This window comes from Meriones unguiculatus, chromosome 1, assembly GCF_030254825.1.
Source record: "Meriones unguiculatus strain TT.TT164.6M chromosome 1, Bangor_MerUng_6.1, whole genome shotgun sequence".
Lineage (NCBI taxonomy): Eukaryota > Metazoa > Chordata > Mammalia > Rodentia > Muridae > Meriones > Meriones unguiculatus.
Genome location: NC_083349.1, coordinates 191,416,949 through 191,440,395, shown reverse-complemented (window position 1 = coordinate 191,440,395; position 23,447 = coordinate 191,416,949). Strand labels below are relative to the sequence as shown.

General features: G+C 55.6%; 1 protein-coding gene across 7 annotated transcripts in view; it reads right to left on the bottom strand.

Annotated features, from left to right (window-relative positions):
• Window positions 1–7,183: 7,183 nt before the first annotated feature.
• Window positions 7,184–23,447, bottom strand: part of Pstpip1 (proline-serine-threonine phosphatase interacting protein 1) — a 39,228-nt gene continuing 22,964 nt past the window's right edge. For 2 of the 7 annotated variants that reach the window (XM_060374265.1, XM_060374256.1), the window contains exons 2-15: window positions 20,481–20,581; window positions 19,867–19,941; window positions 14,794–14,828; window positions 14,472–14,578; window positions 12,941–13,003; window positions 12,551–12,649; window positions 11,940–11,985; window positions 11,191–11,270; window positions 10,905–11,003; window positions 10,066–10,162; window positions 9,398–9,488; window positions 8,585–8,640; window positions 8,228–8,352; window positions 7,184–7,487 (exon numbers count right to left, since the gene is read on the bottom strand). In XM_060374265.1, the coding sequence (XP_060230248.1) occupies window positions 7,356–7,487; window positions 8,228–8,352; window positions 8,585–8,640; window positions 9,398–9,488; window positions 10,066–10,162; window positions 10,905–11,003; window positions 11,191–11,270; window positions 11,940–11,985; window positions 12,551–12,649; window positions 12,941–13,003; window positions 14,472–14,578; window positions 14,794–14,828; window positions 19,867–19,941; window positions 20,481–20,581 (1,206 nt within the window). In that variant the 3' untranslated portion in view covers window positions 7,184–7,355. Of the gene's footprint in view, window positions 7,488–8,227; window positions 8,362–8,584; window positions 8,641–9,397; window positions 9,489–10,065; window positions 10,163–10,904; window positions 11,004–11,190; window positions 11,271–11,939; window positions 11,986–12,550; window positions 12,650–12,940; window positions 13,056–13,584; window positions 13,663–14,471; window positions 14,579–14,793; window positions 19,764–19,866; window positions 19,942–20,480; window positions 20,582–23,447 lie in introns of those variants that run through there. The other 5 variants (XM_021664097.2, XM_060374247.1, XM_021664098.2 and 2 more) reach the window with 4 other exon arrangements.

Here is a 23,447-nt window from a genome sequence, read left to right as displayed (position 1 = left end):
CCGTGTAGTTTTTAATTATTTGGGGATATTTCAGTTCCAGAGCAGCAGTATAATGTTTCAGATGCTGCTTTTGACTGCAGTTCATCATGGTTTGCATGGGTTTTCAGTATATGCTGCCAGATTCTAAAGGCTGTGGTATTCAACAAACCACAGGTGCTTTCTAGAGTATTTTAGAACAACTGCAGTGTGCAAAAGCCTAGGGATGCTGTGCAACACACAGGGATGCTGGCCTTATCCCAACGACTTTCTGAAATCCCAGCATAGGAAACGTGCAGGAGCAGGTAATTTCCATCAGTGCAGTGATAGTAGTGCAAAAGAAAGGGGCCCAAAGGAGGCACCAGAGAGATCAGGGCATTTTGTTGTACAGAGGGTTTAGTGATGTCAATTCTGTGGGCTGGGGAAAATGCCCAAGCCTAGAAGCAAGGGTCTGGGGAGGATGCACAGGACATACAGTTGCTTCTGCCAGGGCTTAAGACACAGCTAGGGAAAGAAATAGCTTATTTGACAAAGACCCTCTCTGGTCTTACAGGACTTGTGCAAGCCTGAATGTACTACTGACGGCAGTAAGCCAGGCCTGGGTGGCCCCTGTAGCAATTGAGAGGCTGGGTTGGAGGGAATGTGATGAGGCTTCCATTAGGGTGATGCAGTAAACTATTTGGGAGTAGCAGAAAAAGGAAATGGAGTTTACAGTGACTCCATGTGAACACAGGAGAGAGAGGGCTCTAAAGATGAATCTCAGATTTCTGGCTCAGTCAGCTGGGGAGCTAGCCAGTCACAGAAGTAGAGGAGAGGGCCAAGTTCACGGTCATCGTGGAACCTTTGAATTTTGAGCTGCTGAATATCATTAAGTCCTTCTGAAATGGAGCGTGCAAAGAGGAGGCACTGAACCTAAATCTTAGGGAAGCAGCACAGGCTTCAAGTTCAGAGCTACCAGAATTCGTGATTTGACTCTGACCTGTGCCTCTCCCTCTGCCTGTTAAGAGTGGGCAGGGATACTTGTGACCTTTCACCTCAGCCTCCTTCCCCAGCACAGTCATCACAGCTGTTGCTAAGAACCATGCTACAGCTCTCCAGTCATAGGTTGGGACTGAGCCCAGTGGTACGTACTTAGCAACATTAGTTGTTCCTTCTCTGCATGAGCCAACTAATTTTAGAGTAGAAAACTGCTTTGATGTATGCCAGTTGGTACCCCACTCCTTGAACTTGTCCAAGGAGTAGATTCCACAGTCCTTTGACGCTCACACTCAACTGCGTGCCCGTGAGAGAGCATCACCTTTGCACTCTGCCAGGCAGACCCAGAAGAGCCATGTTAATGGGGGAGCTGGGAGCCAGGAATCACTGGGTGGTGCATTCTTGCCCCTGCTAACTTTACATGCGATTTTTTTTTTCTTGGCTTGAAAATCACTAGCAGGGTAATCTCTGCTGGCCAGAGCCCTACAGATTAAACTTCTGCCCGCTTAACACCCACAGTCTTCATGTCCCACATGTGGCGCAGGAGCTGCTGCCCGGTGAAGAGTGAGTTCTCCTGGGGTCTAGTGTTTCTCACCTATCTGCACAATGGAAGCACTTGGTGGAATCAAGAGTGACAGAGGCCAGGCCCTAAGCTGTTGGAGTTGGCTAGGTGTTTCCACGGCTAGCTGTAGTTGGGAACCACTCTTGCGTCCTATTGCCTCGAAATTTTTATTTGGCAATTATTTCAAAGGCAACAGAACATTGCAAAAGTAAAAATTGAAAAGCCTGGTTATCCTTTACCCAGGTGTGCCTGTTGACCTTTGCCCTACGTAATGGGTCATTTTTGTCCTTAAATGCCCTTAAATGTCTCCACAAACGCCATGGCCTCAAGTATTTCAGCAGGTGTTCCCCAAAATAGTGTCTGACAATCACAATACAGTTGGCAAGTTCTGTGCCTTTATCGCTGATGACATAATCTGCCGCTCAGACCCGTTGGCCTCACGATGTTCTCTGCAGTGTGAGTCCCCTCTGAAGGTCCCGAGCCAGTTGGGATCAGCGTTTTATTTAGCTGTCATGTCTGACCAGGAGTAATCGCATGGTTTTCTCAAGTGTCGTTGGCGTTATAGAAGACTGCAGTCCTCTGTTAAGTGGCGCTGCTCAGGGTGAGCTTGCCTGATGCTTCTCCCTCCTGAGGAGGCTTCTGAATCCCAGGCTCAGCCAGGATCTCGCACAAGGAGGGCGTGTCCACATCTCCACAGCCCACTGCCCGTGAAGCTCACTGTGAGCTGCTGGTCTGGTAGGGAGATGGTATGTGCAGGAACATTTAAACTGTTTGCTCTGTAAGGGTGGCTTACTGGAAGGAGGAAGAAGAGAACTCCGAAGCAGCCCTGTAAAAATGAGTACCACCCTCAAGACCCTGTGCGGAGGCGGCCTGGGGAGCCACGGTCCTCCTGCTGCTGCTACTGAGTTGACAAAGCTTTTGCCTTAACAAAAAAAATTAACAGAAGCTTATTGGTACCTTTAAAAAAATGTAATAAGTCTATAAAGAACAGTGTTCCCCAAGCAAGAGAGTTCCGTCTGTCCAAAGAACAGGAACAGAAGCAGCATGGCCACGAGCTTCCGCTTTGGTTTTGTTTGCTCTTACATGAACTTTGTTCTCTAGAATGGCCCTGTCCTCCCATGGCATAACATGGTGTCTTAGGCTGGCCTGGAGATCTGCCAGGTGCTTGTGCTACCTAGCATCGTGGGTGTCTCGGAACGTGGTTAATCACTGTTCCCAGTGGTGGATTGTCCAGCTTTGCTGTGGTGAGAGTCACACATGGCTTCTCAGCAAGAGTGTGTTCTAAGAAACGTGATTCTGAGAGCCGCGTTAATTTCATTGTGCAGGCGCACGTGGTTGGGCAAGTCGGTCCACGCGTGAAGCTTCCGCTGGTGTTGCACGGTGCAGGAGACAAGGCTTGACTAAACTCACTACACAGCCCTGGCTGCCCTCAGACAGGATGAGAATGTCAGGGACACAGGCTGCACTGCATGAGCCCCCCTCCTTCCTGAGAGCTGGGTTACAGGTAAATGCCACCAGTCCTGGCCACTTGCTTTAACAAATGAAGGCGTACGGATGATAAAAAGTAATCCTAAAGATCAGGCCTGGTGGTACAGTCCCTGTAATTCCGCTGCTTTGGAATCTGAGGCAGGAGGATGGCAAGGTCAGGGCCTGCCTAGACTGCAGAGTGAATTGGAGTTGAGGGCCAGTTTATGCAACTTTATGAGACCCTATCTCAAAAAGTAAACGAAGGCTTGAGGACCTGGAGAGATGGATCAGCAGCTAAGCGTTCGAGTACTCAGACAAGCCACATCAGGCCACCACTCGTGGCTGCCTGTAATCCTAGCCCCTCAGGCCCACCTGCACTCGCATGCCCGTGTTCTGCCCCTTTCACACAAGTAAATAGAAAATGGTTTTTTTGTTTGTTTGTTTAAAGGAACTCATTTTTTTTTAAGGGTCTCAGTGGTAGGACACCTGCCTAGCATAGGCAGTGCCTTGCTATAGTCACCAGTGCCACACAGAACAGCGACCACACAGTACAGTACGATGAATACACAAGCCTGTAGTGCTCCCGTCTCTGGTGTGTTCTGTGCACAGCTATGCTCTGCTGAACTGGCACCCAGAGACCAGCAGCCCCACGCACAGGGTGTAGGGCTGCCGTGACGTTGCCAGGTGACGGAAGTTTTCAGCTCCTTTGTAATCTCGTATGCACTCTCTGATGTCACATTGACAGCTGGCAGGCCTTCCGAGTCGCTAACTCGTGGCATAAACCGAAGCCGCTTCAACAATCCACATCAGAGCTGCACAGCTACCACGAGCCCAGTTTCAAAGCGGTTTTCATCTGGTGTCAGTCTTTCGCATGTAAGAATTGTAATTTATTCTGTGCCCCAAAAGGTGACATTGAGTTTTTCACAGATGTGTCCCATTGCTTTCCAAAAAGAGATGATAGCAGTTTATATTGTCACTGGCCAGGCATGCAATCTGCATTTCCCCACACCCTTGTTGGCCCTCAGGGTGTTGCCTGCCTTTGCTTCTGTTACGGTAGGGGAGACTGTGGATCTGGCTGCTAGCCAGTCCTAGGAGCTTTTAAAATGTGGCTAAGCATTGGTGTCTCCTGAACTCCAGCGCTGTCCTTGGCGTTGTTTGATAAGGTTTATTTTCTGCAGATCTAAACACTGCGTAGGCAGCTTTCTCTGTGTCCTCCCTGGTTTCCTGCTGCCTCTCCAAGTGGGCATTTGCTGTGGAGGAACATCTGCTTTTTAAACGTTGACCCCGTAATCCAGCACCCTTGCCAGACTTGAAAACAGCTGTGCTTTCTGTGGCTTTCTCCTGTGGTTTCTTTGGGTCTCCTAAGGGCGCTCCAAAGGGACCACTGCGTTTACCCACTAACTCCTAGAGGACGGTAGGGCTGTTGCTAGCTGTGGGGAAGGTGATCGTGCAGACTGTGCTGTGAGCGTATCCAGTGAGGACAGAGACATAATTATAACAGGAGAGGCATCCTCAGCACCTGGCACCTAGTGGGTGGACACTCATGGTCTGAGGCAAGTCAGGGTAGTACCATCCGAAGGGCGCATTAACCCTGACTACACATTGAATCGCCAGGAGAATGTCAGGAACACAGGCTGCACTGCACAGACACTGCTGGGCCCCGCCTGAGCAGCCTGGACCGAGCAGCGTTGCTGGTCCAGTGTGTAACCTTGAGTGCAGCTGGAGAAGGACTCAGCTTTTCCTCTCGTGGCCCTGCAGTGGGCTCTGCTGAGCACAGTTGGAAAGCCCCGTTCCTGACATCCCAACAGCTGGAGGCGCTAAGGACAGTCCCCATGTGCCCATGTGTGTGGTGACCTAGGAGCCACAATGGGAAGTAGCCAGATTGTGGCATAGGTCATGCTGAGCTGGCTTGGCCCAGGAGCAGCTAGGGGAAAGGGGTTGGAGTCAGGTGCTGGGCACCAGTAATGCTGATGTTGTCTGGTCAATTGGCAGTTGTTTCTGGTCTTCACTATGAAGGACTCAGTGGCAACCATGGCTGTCCCAGAGAGCACGTTGAATGAGCTGCTGGTTCTGCCTGGAGCCAAGGTGCAGAGGCTGTAGGGCTACCTAGTAAAAGTGGCAACCCCTCTCTCTCAGCTAGCATCTGACCAGTAACTGTTTGAGGTAACACCTTGCATAAGACCTGCTGTACCCATGCTGCCGGTGATGGGTATTTAGAGTTAACTGAGGCTTGAGACTGTTGAGCTGCTTCAGGCCCTGAGGCCACATTCTTCCTTCTGCTGCTCTTTGAGCTGCCCTCGGACAGGGAGGCGCTGTAGTTATTTATATACACAGTTAGGCCAGCTCCTCCTCCATCTGGCATTGTCTCCGTGTGCAGTTGGTTCCTGGCCACTGTCACTGCAACCTTATACACAGAACGGGCAAGCTGCAGAAGCAGTGAAACTTATTAGGATTTATTTGTGAGCTTATTCCCCTTGGTATAAACTCTGCCTTGTTTTCCATTCTTTCCTCTGGATGCCTGGAGAGCAGGCTGTTAGCTCACACTGCTTACCCATCACCCAGGGGGGCCCACCGACACAGTACCTGTCAGAGTTGATGATAAATATCTAGGCCAAAGGTTTTTTAAAAAATCTTTGCAGTGAAATGGGATGATCAATCAAGATGACAAGGTATTTTCTAAGAATAAAGAAATCTCTGATAGAGAACTTTGCACTCTTTCCTTTTCACTATCTAGAAGTCAGTTTGCTTGGTTACTCTGCCTGTGCCAGGTGCCTCTGCTTCACCTAGGAAAGCCCGGCCCACCTCGAAAGGCCTACATCAGTTTACCCATCTCTCTGCACTCTCCCACACACCCCAAAAACTGCTGTTCCCATCCATCTCTATGTCCAGAGTTCTGTGGTCCGGCTGCCTCTTTGCAGAGCAGCCTTCATCCTACATTGGGGCCCACCTCACCCTCAGCCTCACTGGCTGCCATGTGCCCTCTGGAAGACTGAGCTCTGTTGGTTCATCTTGGCGAGCACCAACCCCATTGCAGGAATGAACCACCAGAATATCTGGATTGAGTGAGGTGAGGAGTCTGGTTGGGCCTGGCAGGGCAGGACAAGGGTGGGCAGGGCACTTTGGTTTTCTGGCCCAAGGAGCTCAGTCGTAGCCAAGTCTTCATTTGCTAGCTTTGTTGTCCTTCATGGGAGGGGACCAAGCCCTGGATTAAGTCACTCTCCAAACATCCCTATGTGCATATCTGATGTGTCACAGGTGGGTGTGGTGTTTGGTCACCTCACAGATGTTCATGGTGAGGAGAATGACATTTCCAGAAGGATGGTAACGTCAGCCTGGTTCTTTCCAGTAGCTCGAAGCCCGTTCCCATTCCATCTTCCACATAATCTGCCAAGACGCAGTGATGGCTGACTCAGAACAGCTAGCCTGTTTGTTCCTCAGCTCCAGAGAGCTGCTCCTGGGACCTCTGCCTGCAAAATGCCCTGAGGTGGGTGAGAGGCCACAGCCCAAAGGAGGCCCAACCTTGTCACCAGGCTTGACTAGGCCCACCCTTCTGCTCCAGGGAGGAAGCTCAGGGAGTGAAGATCCATTGGTGGTAAAGTCAGGAGCCCCTTTCAGCAACCTCCTTCTCTAGACCAGTGTTTGCCCTGACATTTGCCCGGTACGTGGATAGGCCTTCATGCCAGTGCCCGCTGGGTGGGAGAGCAGGCAGTCTAACAAGAATGCCACCGGCTCCCAGCTGGTTCCTACGACACAGAATCGGCACACGCGACTGTGCGTGTCAGCACTCGGGGCTGCACGCCATGAACCTGTCTCCCAGTGTGCTCCTCCCCCTAGGCCCACCAGTTATTTCTTGTCCCCAGCAGTGTCCTTATCCCCATGTCCTATATTCACACATTTGCCTCATCCTGGCTGCTGCTGCGCTCCATTTCCCTGCCACAGGATGCCTGATCTCATTCCGCAGCCCTCTGGAGCTGCTCTGCAGCCCCACTCACTCGCATCATTCTGGCTGTCCCAGATGTGACTGTTGCTCTGGCAGCCTGAGAGCTTCATGTACCTGGCTTGAGGCCTCTCCTCTGTGCCCAGCTGAGACTGACTACCGCTGAAGGCTTGTCTGTGAGTGGAGAGCTGTTCTCCCAGACTCTCTACTCTGGCTTCTGAATTGAGCCCCAGGACACTGGGGTAAGAGAAAAGGACTCCAGCAAAGAAGAATGTGCCCCTTTATTCCCTCTGGAAGAAATTTATCGAGAGGAGCCAGCACCCATCCCATCCCCAGGGCGGCCAGGCTTGGTTCTGGCCCCAAGAGGCCTGGGCCGTGGTGGGAACAGACCTGACCTCATAGTCAGGGCAGAGGTATGTGGAGACTGCTGCTCTTTCCTCAGAGCTTCTCCAGGTAGGACCCAGGGACAAAGCCGCGCTGTCCATTCCGCTCCACTGTCCACCAGCCATCCTCTCCTTCTAGGATGACCACCAGAATGTCTCCTGCAGAAATGTCCAGCTCGTCGGAATTCTGGGCAAGAAATGAATGGCAAGTGCATGAGATGGGAGGGGAACCTCCTGGATGGGCTCTGGTCTGGCAGCCTTTCCCCCCGTTCCCACCGGCAGTACATGCATGTTTGTCTCCAGGGAGAGCAGTCTGCCGAGTCATGCTCGCGCCTCCAGAGAAGCTCCTTTGGAGACAGACAGGCCATAGGGTTCCCCACAGGACTTGGCCCCCTGACTTGCTTAGGGTGTCCTGGAGACCTCCTATCCTGGGCTTCTCTCACTGTTCCAACCACTGCAGCTTCTTGGGCATTTGTCACACCCATTACTGTCCAGGCCTGTACCCCTGAATGCGACTTGAGTGCAGCCCGCACCCAGCCTGCTACATGCGTAGGTACACTGGTAGGTTCAGGGTCTGCCTTCCAGGTCTACACACCTCGCTGAGCCCGGGGCTTGTGCTTGGCCGCTTCTTAGAACGGGCTCTGTGGCCGCCCTGATCACCTTTCTCCAAGGATGCCAGAAAATCAGTTCCAGGGCAGCTAAAGGGCTCACTTTAGCCATTGTGTTCTATGGGTCCAGAGCTAGAAAGCAAGGCCTGACCCCTAGCCTGTTACCCATCCACAGCAGCCCTGAGCTGCCAGCCTTGTGGACTCCGCCTGTGCACATCTGAGTGGATACTGGCTCGACAGCTGTTCACTGAGCTCTTCTGAGCCCTGGTCTACGTGCTCACACCGCAGGCGTGTTCCCGGGTATCGGGGAAGCCCTCACCTGTGCTTTGTAGTCGTAGAGCGCCCGGTAGTCCTGGGCCGATGAGTTATGGTTCCCCTGTGTTGCCTGCACGTCGATGGCTGCATAAACCAGCTCGTTCCGCTCAGGGGTGGGAGCCAGAGTCTCTGTGGAAGCTGATAGGGGATGAGGCCCAAATCCTGCCCCCTTCTGAGGACAGTGGTCCCTGGAGACTGCCGATGGGCTCGATCCCACCTTCATCTACACTCTCGGACAGCATGCCTTTTCCCTTCAGGGCATTAGTGTTCCATCTATGCTGGGTAGGAGTCTCCCCTCCCTGCTGGGGTCTTAAGGGGAAGACATGTCCCATAGCCCCTTATCTGCTCCCCCCTCATTTACCAGCAGAAGCTTGAAAAGATGTGGTTTTGGGACTTCCATGTAGCAGCCCAGAGAATCTGGAAGTGGAGAGGAGGCAAAGGGACTAGCTGGGAATTCTCAGCACTCCAGGACCTCTGCCAGCCTGCTGCCACACTGTGCCTCCTTGGCGGCAGGCCAGTCCCGAGAGTCCCTTCATTCTCAGAAGCATCCTCCCATACTCACTCTGGGCATGCCGGCACCTGCAGCCAGCAGGGCCCCATCCCACTGGGGGCCCCCCAGACTTTGTGCAGAAGCAGCAGCAGCTGTCTTCAAAGTTCAACTCCCATACATCTTGCCAGGCTCAGGCAGTTTGGGCTAAGCAACTCTTCCTTTCCTTGGGCCCAGGATGACTAAACCAGGTCACCCACAGGGCACAGAACTAGGACCTTGGTGCCTGACTGCAGTGGAGGTGGCACTGTAAGTGGCTGGTGAATTCTAATGTCTGGGTTTGGGGCCATTTATAAGCCACCTGGAGAGCAGCACCACTTGTGCCTGATGGTCATGACACTAACCTGCCTCACGGTAGGGCCAAACCGACAAGGAAGCCAGCCTGGCTGCTTGCCCAGGACTCTGACTAGTCATGGGTGAATGCGGGAGTGGGAGTAATTAACGCTGGATCCTGTTGGACCGAGGGCTGGCTCCCTGGGGGTAGTTTGATCACGGAGTATCTCAGTGGAATGGCCAGCACCTAAACAGGGCACCAGCCTACAGGTCTGCTCAGCTGTGAGACGTTGAGGAACCCAGGCTGGCCCCAGCATGCGTGCTCTGGCCGTGTTCAGTCCATCAGGGCCTCACCTCTTTATCATGCCGCAGGAGGGCTGGACACTAGGGCTGCCAGTCAGTGGCGTCACCTCCCGGTCATAGTAGTTCTGATAAGGCACTGGAGCTGCAGAGAGCAAATGCATGAGCCCAGAGCAGCAAGGCAGGCCCAGCTGTACTCAGGTCCCCAGACTGGCCCCCCTTTCCCATTCTGGCATCACCAAGACTGAGTGGATGATTATTTTCGTTTGTTCATTTTTTTTAACACAGGCCCTCTATGTAGTCCTGGCTGTCCTGACACTATGTAGAACTCGAATTCAGAGGTCTGCCTGCCTCTGCCTCCCAAGGGCTATGATTAAAATGCATGTCCCACTGTGCCTGCCCCATTTTTTAAAAAGATTTTTTTAATTTTAACTGTCTAGATATGTGTGATTCATGTGGAAGCCAGAGGTGTCGGATTCTCTGGAGCTGGAGTTACAGGTGGCTGTGAGCTGCCTGATGTGGGTGCTGGGAACTGAAAGGATCCTTTGGAAGAGCAGAACCAAGCTGTCCCTCTTCCTCTGCCTGGCTTACCTCCATCCAAGAGGCAAGTGTGAGTCACCCCAGCCTGAGCCTGCCATTCACGGTTCCAAAAAGCCCAGGCCAGGTCTAGGGCCAGCCTGACCTTGTTGTGGAAACTGAGCTACCCTCAAGCTAGGCCTTACCCGGGGGCTCTCTGCCAGTGCTCTTGGACTGGATGAAGCCGTTGATGTCACTGTCCACATTGCAGCCTTCAAGTGTCAGGCGTACTTCCTCATAGAGCTGGGGGTAGGGAATGAGCAAGAGCTGTGTTCAGGCTTCACCCCGATCTCTGCCCCTGCCATAGTTGCCCTGATCCCCAGCCTTGCTGTAGTCCTCCTGCCTCTGAGTCGGAACCTTGAGATACCAGGCCTGCCAGGTGAATTGAGACCTGGTGGCTGCCTTTGTTTCCCTGAAGGAGAGCCCCAGCCCACTCCCGTCCTCTGAGGCCCACGGTTTGACCTGTTGTTCTAAGATGAGGAAACTCAAGAAAGGAAAGAGGTACACCAAGGTCACCCCGTGAAGCTGGGCTTTGGCTCTGAGGGTATCTAGAGCCCATTCTTTCTGCTGCCACAAGGAAGCCAGCAAGGCTCAGCTAAGCCCATGGTCAGGAGTGGCCAGGGGTACCCTTGAGAGATCAGAAGCCAGGGCTGCTGACCTGGGATAGGATGCACCCTGGCCAGCTCTGTAAGGTGACAGAGACCCTGAGAGAGAGAGATGGGGGAGGGGCACAAGAGAACCTAGACCAGGCTTGCACCAGCATAAGCCTGGAGCAGAGAGGCCTCCAGCCCCTAAAGTCTCTGCTGCGTTGGGGAGAGTAGATGGGCTCAGGTAGGAAAAGGCAGATGCAGGGAACCGCAGAAGCACCAGGTTCCCTGTGCTTGGAGGCTGGGCCACACGCCCTGTCAGACTCCTCTTTGAACTGCAGAGGTCTGGGGCTATGCTCGCTGGCCTCACTGCGCTGCCCTCTCCTCACAGCACACACCTCATCATCCTTGACACACTGCATGGAGAGCTGGTTGCAATGCACCCACAGGGCGTTTCGGAGGATGGTCAGTCGGTCAAACTCCTGCAGCTGGAAGGCCTGGTGGGGAGAAAAGGGAGAGTAATGAGGGGCCAGGGCACAAGGCTGGAGAGGGAGTATGGGACAGACCTTGGGCAGCCAGGCAGGTGTCTGGAAGTGGGGTGAGGGAGTGCTGTGCCCCAGCCCCGCTTCCCACAGGTAAGAGGGCTGTATGTGGAGGAGCAGGCTGCCCTTCTGGGCCACTTGCCTCACAGGTAGTCCGGTGCTCCTGCTCCCACTCAGTCCTCGCTCTCTCCAGCTGCTCGATATTTTGTCTGTACACGCGCTCTACAAGCACAGGGGACTCTTAGGCAGTCCTGGGAGGCCCCTCTCCAGGGGCCATACTACCCTTTCCAGGGCGACTCCAGTTCCCCACTATGCTGAGCTCAAGGGCTGGAGCAGAAGTGCATGTGCATGTTCAGTCCCATCCCCTCACTTTACAGATGGTAAACTGAGGCTTACAGAGGGCACCTCTGCAAGCAGTTGTGCAAGCTGAAGTTAGGATTTGGTCGTCTGGCATGTGTTGAGGGAGCAGCAGGTGTTGGAGAGGTGGAACAGAAGGAAGGAGGGTGCCATACCCGGGATGGGAGGATGGTGAGCAGATCCTGGCATCAGGTAAAGGACAGGAGCCAGGCCCTGGGAAGGCTGAGTGTGAGCCTTTGTGTGTGTGTGAGAGAGAGAGGAAGGGGTGTGCCCCTGAGGCTCTGAAAGCCCAGTGGCTTGGATTCAAATGCTGTGAGCACCACTTGGTGGCTGTGTGACGCTGGGCAGCTTGCTTAACCTCTATGCCTCAGTTTCCTCGTGTTGCATGCAATGACTGAGGAAGAAGCATGCAGAGTGACAAGAAACGGCCTCGAGTGGCATGCGGGGGACACTGCTGGCAGGTGGCAGAGCACCAGCTGAGGGAAGGACTAGCCAGGCTGCCAGCCCGTCTGGGAGGTGGCCAGGGCTACATACCTGCCTCTGTGGCTGACTCCTTGCACTGCTTGGCTTTATTCTGGCTCTGAGGAGACAGGAGAGTGGCGCTGAGTCCCAGAATGGCAATCCTGGCCCTGGAGCTACTCAGAAGTGACTGGCACCCTCCTTGCCCACTCCGGGGACATCATTCAGAGTCAAAGTGTGGGCAGGTGAATTCTACCATTCACCAGTGGCCTTGCTGCATAGGGGCCCAGGCTGGTTCCACGAAAGGGAAATAAAAATCCTGCAGCCACCAGGAAACACGAGAAACACAGATGCCAAGAGCCACGGTGCTTCTGCCACGTGGCTGCTCAGAACCTGGGCTCTGGTCAACCTGGATTCCACTCAGCCACAACCCCCTGCCCTCCTGGGCCAGCCCTCAGGTCTGTGCGGCAGAGCCCTGGTAGCCTAGTCACCCCTGTCCGTCCAGAGGCTGCCTGCGCCGCACAGGACCTGTGCTGAAGAATGGTCCTCGAGGACCCCCATTGCATACAGTAGAGAACTGGAAAAAGGTGAGCAGCCCGCGTGGTCCCAGATGCAAATTCAGCCCAGGAATGGCAAGCCCTTTCCTGCATACCCACCCGCCCGCTTCGCTCCCACGCCATGCACACCTTCTCTACTTGCTTCTGGTGGCCGTTGGCACTCGCACGCTCGAAGGCCTGCTCAGCATCATCCGCGTCCCTGCACTTCTGGTCATACGCCTTCTTGGACTGAGGGTGTGGAGAGGGGTGTCTGGGAGGCTGCATGCCCCAGGGCGAGACTCCCTAAGCCCAGATTCCCTCCCCGTGGGGGCATTAGTGGAACGGGCACCCCTCCCAGGGACAGATGCCAGGCTGTTCCCATAGAGACTTTGGGCCCTGCCTTCCAGACTCCTGTGCCCTCTCAGGCGTCTCTCCTCCCTGCTACTTCCGGGCTCCTCAGCTGACAGTGTGGGTCACTCGTGAGCTAGTAGGTATGGGACTGGCCCTCTGTCCCAGGGGCCTCCAAGGCCCTTCATTTACCTCCGTGGTCTTCTTGTAGAGGGACAGCTTGTTCTTCTGGACACGGTCCATGACAGCCTCATACTGCAGGAGACACGAGGCTCTGAGCTGGGGGCTCTGGCCTCAAGACGCTCCCCTAGGCCAAGAGGATGGGTTGGCCTTGTCCCTGGGCTATAAAACCCCTCCAAGCTCATGTTCAGATGTGTCTGTGTCCACCCTCTCCTAGAGATACCCCTTCAAAACAATACCAGCCAGGTATTTAATCCCAGCACTTGGGAGGCTGAAGCAGGAGGATCCCTGTGAGTGTGAGGCCAGCCAAGGCTATATGGTGAGACCCTGTCTCAAACAAACAAAAGTGCAATACCAACACTCAGAATAACAAAGAGCTGAGGCAGTGGGTACGCCTAGTGTTTTCTTTCTGTGGACCCTAGCGTGAATCCTCACCTACACATATATACACTCATGAGTCCCAAGTCCTATTCACAAACCATCACTCGCTCACAGTGTACACCGGGATCTACATGCACAAAGTCCGTCCTCCTCCGCCCCATCTCCCAGCTGCTTAGACCGCACACTGCCCTTCTCTGCACACCCACAGGCCGCGCATGCGTACACCACACTCCAGTGTTCACCCATTCATGACCACAGGCCAGGCATCCACATACGAGTGCATACTGTATGCAGGCGCAGCACAGCCTTCACCCCCGGGCTTCCTGTTAGACGAAGAGGGTGGAACAGCCAGAGCAGAGGCTGGCAGGTGGGCAGAAGTAAAATGCCTCTGGCTTTAGGACTGGAGCCAGTTTGTGCCCTGGAGTCCTGGTGGGGCTCTGGCAAGCCACAGAGGCAATGGCAGTCACGGGAATCTGCACGAGTTCCTGGCTGGCCGAGGACACTGTGTCCCTCTCCTCATGGCTCATCTGCTCAGGAAGGCAATTTAGATTTCTGTAAGCCCGAGGCTGTCCTGATAAACAGCCAGAGGTGTGTGCCATGAACACACTCCTTCCCGCCCTGTTTGTGAAGGGTCAAGGCAAGAGATGTAAATAACGGTATCTCATACGAGAGAGAAACCGAGGCACAGGGAGGGGAAAGACCTTCCCTGGATCCCCAGGTGCTGCCTGGCCCCAGCTGTAGCCTCTTGCCCTTCAGGTGAGCCAGTCAGTCACAGGCTTGGGATAGAAGTGCCCTACCACAAGCCTGGCAGCCTCCATGCTGAGCGCCCCCAGTCTGTGCTAATACACTGCTCGTGAGGAGGCGGCCACTGCCTTGCCACATAGCCACTCTGTGTATGGCCAGCCATGTCCCTTCGGAACCAACAATCCTAATCCTCGTGTTCAAAACCAGCTTCCAGGCCACTCCACTCAGGTTGGCTCCTCTGGACGCCTGGTGCTGTCTCTGACCCTCTGCCATCTATCAGTCTTTCTTCCCACGTCAGAGGTTTGTCACAGCGTCAGGAAAGCAAACTAGAACACACCTCCCTTCTGTTAAGCCATGCTTCCCAACTGGCCCCCAGAACAGTGGGCAACCTCAGCCACCATCTTCCCTGCCCCCTCACCTTCTTCCGCTGCTCTTTCTGCCTCTCCCGGAACTCCTCCAGGCTCCGAAGCTCCTCACGCAGGGCCAGGGCCAACTGGATGTGTGCACTGCCCACGTTCTCCGTTTCTAGGGAGACAGTGTGGCCCCTGCCTGGACCAGTCTGGCACCCTCACACTTCACCTCCCGCCCCTCGCATCCTCCACCAGCCTTTCAACCTGGTACAGAGCTGGACCACAGCCCAAGCACACGCCTAACTGGAACCCAGACACCCCTGTGAGGGCTGAGGGTTCCCCAGGAAAGCCCGTGGCCCTGCTGCCCAGGTGGGGATGGTTGGAACTTACGCTGCTTCAGGGAGTCAAAGGAGGTCCTCAGGGAACTGCAAAGCAGAAGTCCAGGTCATCGGGCAGGCATTGCAAGAACCGGAAGCCCTGCCGACCCGTGGCTCGCTTATTTTGGAGGGAAGGCCCTAATCCTAAACTCTGGATGCAAGGGAGCCTTTGGCCATGGTCATCGTTCATGGGAACCACAAACTGGTTTTCTAGAAAACACTTTCCTTTGTCGATTACAGATCAAACGTTGCTCTGGTAGGAAAACCTTCCTACTATGGCAGCTCTGCCCTCCATGTCCTCACTCCCGGCTTCTGTTTGCAGCCTGGAGAGGAGGGGCCTGGCCACAGAAGCCTCCTGCCTCTCTTGAGTCCTCCCCTCCAGTGCAGGCATCTGGTGCTGCCTGCATGAGTCTGATGCTGGGGAAGGCCTTCCAGCAGGTGGCCTGAAAGGCCTGTGGAGGGGATGGGTGGGCAGGGCCACCGGCAGGGCAAGCTAAAGCAGCTGACTGCTGGGGTTGATTGGGAGCACCTAGGGGAGGGAAAAGAAGAGGCTGTGCAAGGCAGGGGAGCAGGAACAGTGCTGGGGGGGGGCAGGTGGAAGCACCTGGGCAAGTGTGGGGTGGCCCAGCCTGGAACCTCGGCACCCAGGCAGCAGAGGCAGACAGGCCACAAGTTCAAAGCCATCTGGAGGTACTCCACAGGAAGCGTCTTGTCTCAAACGCTCCCACCTGCTTCTCACAGAAATCTCCACTGGGCCCACTTCACTTGAACCTTATTTTGGAATTGCTTCCTGAGTGTAAGCGTGCCAGGAATAACACGTGATGAGCTCGTGAGACTAAAAAGCCCTCGCTGTATGTCAGGAAGCAGCAGAACCAAATGCTCTGCATTCTCCCTGGCAGCCTTGTCTGCCCCAGAGCATGGTGGTGCAGGGGGCAGAGCCAAAGTGCCTGCACTGCTGTTTACTGGTGGGTACAGGAGTCCTGGGCAGATACAAGAACCGTGCAAGAGGTTCTGAATGGAGCTCAGAGTCCTGAGCTCCAGGAGGGGGAAGGTGGTGTGGAAACCAGCCTAGGAACCCGGCAGTGGCCTGTTACTCTGGTTTCCACAGGAAGCAGCAGCAGACCCCGACCCCGGAGCCACATGGCTAGGCTCTGCCACTCACTAACTAGGCAAAACGCCTGGCCCTGTCTTGACTTCCGTTCTGTAGAGAGCCCTTAGCAGCACAGAATGCTTGTGAGAAGGAGCGTCGGGTGTAAGGCACTATGGAGGGCTGGTGCAAGGCCTTACCCGCCTGTCACACTCAAACATGTGCACACCTGCTGTCCTCCTGGACAGCCTCAGGCACCGGCAGTCTGCTGGGTCGTCCGCCAACCCCAGCTGCCACTGCTAAGATTTTTCCAGTGGCCCCTTCCCAGAATCTGCTGCCTTGACCTCAGGTAGGAAGAGCCTCTTCCTGGCTGCTCAGCTTGAGCTTTCCCCAGAGCCCCTCCGGCCGCTGAGTGAGGCTGAGTGAGCAGATTCACATCAGGCCGTGGGGTGGAGGGTGGGGGAGTTGTCTCATCAGGCCGTGGGGTGGAGGGTGGGGGAGTTGTCTTTGTGCTTGCAGCTAGGGTTTAAGGGGACTGGATCCCTAAGGACTCAAAAACAAGCGCATGCTGACACAGCTTGCCCCAAGGTCTTTGGGCACCACCTGTAGCCCTGAGGAAATAAAAGTGCAGTGGCTTCCTCCTCAACAGGATGCCCGAGGAACCAATCAGTTGAGGTAGGTGTGGAAACTGAGGCCAGACTATGGCCGGGCTCACTTGGGTCCGAGTCAGCAGCCAAGTAGCTCTTTGCGGCTGGCTCTCACGGCCTCTCTGCAGGTGCTCTTCCGCCCCCTTGTGGTAAAATGGCCACATGGCGCCCACCTGCATGTGCCTTGCAGTGGGACAAACACGTTTCATAGAGGCTTCCTCTTCTCCTTGGACACTTGGAAACTGAGGTCAAGGAGTTGACCTGACAGGACTCCTGGGGACCAGGCCTGAAGGACGTTTATGGGATCCTCGTTACTGCCAGGCCACAGAGGAGCAGCAGCCTGGGAGCTGGCAGATGTGCAGGCCTCTGCCACTGACCTTCCACTGACCTCTTAGTACCTTCCAGGGGCAGCTAACACACTCAGTATGAGAACGGCTAGCTTGAAAGATTCCCACCCCAATCCCACAAGGCATTATTGTCAGTTACAGATAAGAAAACTGAGGGTCAGAGAGGCAAACCAGACAGACAGACACAAAACAAACAAACAAACAAACAAAACCCACAGCCCACAGCCGTGCTGATGGTAAAAGGCAAAATCTCAGGGCCAAGGGCCAGAACAATGGCTCAGGGGCTAGGAGCACATTCTGCTCTTGGAGATGACCCAAGTTTGGTTCCAAGCACCACATCGGGCTGCTCACAGCCTGTGACTCCAGCTCTAGGAGTCACCACGGGCCTCCTGGGCACCTGCGCGCCCCCCCCCCCCCCCAGACATACAAACATACTTGTAACAGATCTTGAAGATAACGCATCAAGGCTAACCTTGCGGAGGAAGGCAGAGGTTCTCCATCCTGCGGACCCGCCTTCTCTAGAGTGAGCAGGGGTTAGAGTGGTTCTGAGTTTTGCCATCTACCACATGTCTCCAGGTACAGCCTGTGGGCCCTTTGGCTTGGTTCTCAGGAGACTTGGAAAATTTAGCTCAAGTCTAGTGTCACGGGGCAAGTGTTCCCGGCTCAGAGAGCGTGCACCACAGTAAGTCTCCACTCCCATCTTAGCATCCCCAACTCGTAGCCATTCGGCAGCCAGGAAGCTGCCATCTCCCAGTTGGAAGCAGGCCTTGTGCCCGTGGGCAGCTGGTACTGGGTTGGGATGAGCCTATGGGCAGCTGGTACTGGGTTAGGGTGATTCTACAGGCATCAGGTACTGGGTAGGAGATCAGAGTTGCCACCACCCTCAATGACATCTTCATCCTGAGCTCAGTGGAGCAGAAATCATAACACACACACAAATCTCCTCCGACAGGAGAACCTCAGCATCTCAGAAGGGTGACGGTGAAGTAGGCACTGAGGCGCCCCGAGGCACCACAGAGGGGTTCACGGGACAGCAGCCCAGCCCCACTCCATCCTCTGAGGCACCTGCAGCACCCCTCCTGGGGCAGCACGAAGAAGAGGGGGAGGAGGCGACTACTTCCTGGGTAAGGTGAGGGTTTTGGGCAGACCCAGAGGACCAGACGGGGTGGGCAGAGAGGAAGGAAGGGTGACAGTGACCAGACTGCAGAGCCAAGACTCTGAGGCTGGTCCTGCTGCATGGACCGTGTCACAACGGCCTCTGCAATGCCGATCCTGTCCTTCCCATGCCTCAGAAGGCATTCAGGGCCCAGGCGGGTTCTCTGGGGTGACGTGAACAAGGCGCGAGAAAACTCAGTCTAAAACTAAAACTTCCTCTCATTTATGTGGGCCAAGCCCCCGATTCTGTGAGACCCTGGCCAGTGTGAGACCAGGACCCAGGCAGGAATGCTAGTTTGGGGGCTGCAGAGGTGAAGAGAGTTGTCTTACTGTAGGGTATTCATGAAGTTACGTCACCCCCATGGCCTTTCCGTCTCCTCAGCTCTGCTTCCCTGTCTTATAGACAAGAGCAGCAGCTCCTCAGCCCAGGGACTGGGCATTGGAGGCTGGCCACCAGCCAGGCCCGTTCCTGAGATCCACCACTTCCTAGCTGCGGGCATCTAGAACAGGTGCGGTGGGCCCACTCGCATGCCCTACCGGAGGACTAGGTGCTCCACAGACAGGGAGAGGGGTCACAGACAGGGTCACGGTGATGAGGACGGCGAACTTTCAGCCTTTCTCATCCTCCTAACTGGAGACAAAAGTGTGTCCCCTTCGCCTGCTTGACTGCAGACCAGTCAAGTTCAAGGGTGGGTCAGGACATGCTGTGGTCCTGTTGGCCAGCCATCCTGCTTAAACTGACCCTACAAAGGCCCCCGGGGCCCAGCCTGGCAAGAGACTGGCCTCACGGGTCCTCAGCACCTCCTCTGCTTTGCAGGGTCCTTTCTGTTTGCCTTTCATGCGTACACCTTAAAAACAAAGCAGTTGATTCTGTCTGCCCTAGCTGAGTGCGGTCCAGATTCCTCCTACCTTTTAATTCCTTAACTGCCAAGAGCAAACGAACCTCATCTAGATCCACGCCCCCCGCAAGACTGGCAACACTACCCTCCAGGTTGGAATGATGGAGTGAGCCTGTCTGAACCATGTGCTTGACAGTGAGGCAATCCTGGAGGTGCCCACGGGGAGGGTCTTCTACAAAGTGCTAAAGAAAAGCAGGTGATCCTCTCAGTAGTTTGAGTTCTCGAAAGTCCAGGCCAGATGACAAATGCTAGGTCCACAGTTAAAGTACCACTTTTCTTTCTGAATGTGCCCCTGTGCAGGGCTCAGCGGGACCTGAAGGGGGCGCAGCTGGAAGGGATGGGGTCGACTCCCCCACTGCGCCAGGGCGCTACAAACGGTCGCGGTGGGAAGGCCCTCTGCTCCCCGAGGGGCCCCAGTCAGCCCGGAGCTCTGCCCCAACCCTGGCCTGCTCTGGTCTGTCCTCTCTGTGGCTTTGCTGGCCCCGAGGCGCCCCGGGGCACGAAGGCCCCCTGCACAGCTTCCCGAGGCGTCGGCGCTGGGCTCGGGGGCGGCGGGAAGGCACCGCTGGGACAGCGCGCCTCTAAGCTGGCAGTGGCGAGTCTGTCTGCGGCGGGGAGGGGCGGGCGAGTCTGCGCAGACCCTGCGCATGCTATCCCCTCCCAGACAGGGGCGTTGGGACAGACAGGGGGCGACAAAACGAGGCCGGTGGCCGCCGCCCCTCCAGCCTTCGGAAGAAAGCAGCAAGGCCCACCCAGAGCCTCGACGACCCCACGACCATTCCGCGGTGCGCGGGGACCGTGTGCCCCCTTTCCATTCCCAGGCTGCCCGGAGCGCAATGCCGGAGGACCGGCAGGGGGCGGGCGCCCGCCCAGGCTACCCCAGCAGCAAGGCCCAAGCCCCTGGCAGGCCCGGAAGGTGCCTCGGGAGAGGAGGGCGCCACCGGCTCTTACTTGATCTCCGTCTGGCCGCCGGCCTTGCGGGCGATCTGCACCAGCTCCTTCCCGTACCTCTCCTCCGCCTGGGCCCTGTAACGGCAGAGCGAGCGCTGCCCCTTTCACGGCCGTCCCCCCAAAGCGCAGAACCCTCCAAGCTCTCTCATCACACTTGGCTGGCAAGACGCCTACTGAATAGGGTGAGCTCTCTCTCCTGGGGGGAAGTGTCAGCTGAAAACTGTCCGGTCCTGAGCGCTGGACGCCCCTGGGGGAGGCCCAGCCCCAGGGGCCACTGGAGACAACAGAGATCTCTGGCTGTGTGTGTGTGTGTGTGAGAGAGAGAGAGAGAGAGAGAGAGAGAGAGAGAGAGAGAGAGAGAGAGAGAGAGAGAGAGAATGTGTGTTGACCATGAGCTTCTGGGGGTTCTCCTGACACTGCATCCCCTCTCGCTATAGAACGGGATTTGAACTCACGTCCCCATAATTGCTCAACTTCGGCACCTGACTTTTGAAAACAGACGCATACCGATGGCATCCGGGCTCTGGGGAACATAACGACTCCCTCCCCCTCTGCCCTGAGCGCCCCGGCTGGCCCTGCTTACCTCTGCTGAGCCCCGGCCCGGCCCTGCTCACCTCTGCCTGAGCAGCTCCTCCACATCCTTGCACATCTTCCTGCCATCCAGCAGCCGCTGCAGCAGGACCTCGTACCCTGTGTGCGCCGTGAAGTCCCTGCACTGGAACACAGCAAGCTCGTGAGAGCCGGGAGAGCAGCAGCGCCCTGCGGGCTTCTGAGAACAGCCCCTTTCTCCCGCCTCCTTGTCCCTGTTTTCAGAGTGGGGCTCGGCCTCACCCGGCACAGGGCACCACCCCGAGATGGAGGTTCCAGAACCACAGATGCCAGGGTGGGGCCCTCAAGAGTCTAAGACAGTGGATAGATGAGAAAGGCCCCTCTGTGGCTCCAGGGGACAGCGGGACCCCAGATCCCCTCTCTCGGACCGCCTGGCGTGGCTCACACCCTTAGGACATTAGGACTTGCCCTGAGTGAGGAAGCAGGTTCAGGAGGCAACAGCGGTGGCTGGTGGCAGAACCAGCTGCCTGGCTCAAGTTCTGCACCCCCAGTCGTCTCTTAACTGGGGTGAAAGGGCATCTGTGGGAATTCTGGGAAGCAGCCGACCTGTGCGTAAGCCTTTCCAAGACAGGCCAGGTGCCCCCTACCACCCTTACTTCCGAGTCTCCCACTAGCGGGTTCTGAGGATGTCTGCGCAGCAAGTGTGGGCAACCGGAGGACAGCGGGAGAGTTCAAGGGCGTCCCTGCCACGTGGCACACCTAGGCCCTCCCCCGCTGCTCTCCCAGGCCCTGTGTGTGGCTAGCTCCAGGCTGTGGGGCATGTCTACCTCACCGCACCCTCATGTTCATTAGACTTCTAACTCTGGGTGGACAGAGGAGATCTGGCCCCTACCGGTGTGTCCTCTCCATTCCTCAGATCCTCTCAAAGCCCCAGCGATGGAAAGGAACAGCTTCCCTAAGTACACCTCCCACACCCACCCACAGAGCCTGTCAGAGGTCAGTGAGTCTCTCCCGGGGCCACCGGTCCTCAACCTGATCCCTGCCTGTGCCCACGCATCCCCTCAAATTAGGAGTGTATGTGGAGCATGGCTGAAGTCAAGAAAAGGGCTGAGGGCATGGCTTAGGGGTCAGGTGATAGCCTAGCACACAAGAAGCCCTAGGTTCCACCTCCAGGGAGCTCCCTGCAGGGCGCTTGGCTTGCTTCAGGGTCTACAGAGAATCAGACTCTGGCAGAATACAGAGGACATAAATGGGACCCTTCCACACATCCCTCAGTCAACTGGAGGTGTTGAACTCTATAAGATTGCAGCCCCCAGACTCGAGTCAGCCCCCAGGCTCACGGCGGCCTCCAAGATCACGTCAACCCCCAGGCTCACGTCAGCCCTTAGGTTCATATCAGCCCCTAGGCTCATGTCAGCCCCCAGGCTCACAGCGGCTCCCAGGCTCACGTCAACCCCCAAGCTCATGTCAGCCCTCAGGCTCACGTCAGCCCCCAAGCTCACATCCCCTTCTTTGAGCAGCCTTGCAGAGGGCCAGGCCAGAACCACTGCCCACAGGCCACTGAGACGTGGATCTAGGCTGGCTATCTGAGACCCCAGCCTTTGAGAGTTGCCCCTGAAACCTGCTACAGACCCATTTGGGGCAGGCATCTCCCACCCCTGACCCCTACCCCCGAGTCTAGGTTGTGCCATCCTGAACCAGACTCCATTATTATTATTGTTGTTGTTGTTTTATGTCCTTCAAGGGCAGCCACTTGCTTCTGAGCTAATATCACAGCTTCCCCTACCTGTCCTCTGCCCTCTCCAAGGACTCCCAAATCAAATCCTGTAGCAGCATGGGGAAAAAAGTGAGTCAGAAGCCGCAGACCCCTACCCTGAGCGCCCCATGGGGTCACTGAGCTGAATGTAAACTTCAGGCCACAAAACCCCAGACCCCAGAACTGTGACGGATCTGTCCAGTGCCCTTCAGCTCTTAAGAAACTAAGCTCCAGACAAAGGAAAGGCTTGCCTGGGGACATATTACAAACTAGCCCCTCAGAGGCCTGTTTCTCCACTGTGCCTCTCAGGAAAACATGCAGGGAGGACTAACGGGGTCTATGTTCACACACACACACACACACACACACACACACACACACACACACTGCACTCAGTCCTGACTCTCTAGGGGATCTTTCTGTCTCCTAAGCCCCAGAGTAGAAAAGGAAAACCAAACCAGACTTACACCAGCCATGCTGGAGGACATGAAAGGCAGCAAGACAGCCTGTAGCCAGGTCTTCAGATCTAGAGACCCCACAGCACCGGCTGGAGGCCGGAGACTCCCATCCAGCCCTGGTGCTGCTGTGGCATCGGACAGAATGAGCCACAGCACAAGTGACTCAGCTGTTCTAAGGAAGTGTCTAGCCCCTTGGGGCTGCCTACCTTGCCTCCCATCCCTGCCCACCCCTCCTCTCCTTCACCCCCACACCAGCCACCTTCTCAGTGGACAGATTTGTTTACTGCTGGGTGTGCTGTTGAGGAAAGAAGGAACCAGATTGTAGGAAAGAACCAGCCAGTCAGAAGGTCCACCATCTATCCAAGCACACCAGGAGTGTCCTAGCTTCCTTTCTTCTCTCTCCTCCACCTCATTCACCTCCTCCTGTCCACCCTTAGCTCAACCAAATCCTGCCCATGATTGTCCCTTAAACTAAAACATGAAAATAGAGCCCTGTCTGGGCCCTGGGACAGCTCAGAGGTTAAGACCAAGTTTAGTTCCCGCATGCCATGTCAGGTGGCTCACAGCCTCCTGGAATTCCAGGGCCAGGAAGTTTGCCACTCTCGTTTGGCCTCCACAGGGACCGTTATGCACATGTGCACATAAATTAGAGACAAATCTTTTAAGAAAATGAAGCTCTTCCTTGATCCATTGCCACCTGCTAGACTTTTGCCATAAGAAAGGCTTTGCAGCTGTATGGATCTTCTGCAGCCCTAGGCTGTGGCAAGAAGTCTAGAATTTTGGTTTCTTTTAAAAACACAGAAATATTAAGAATACGT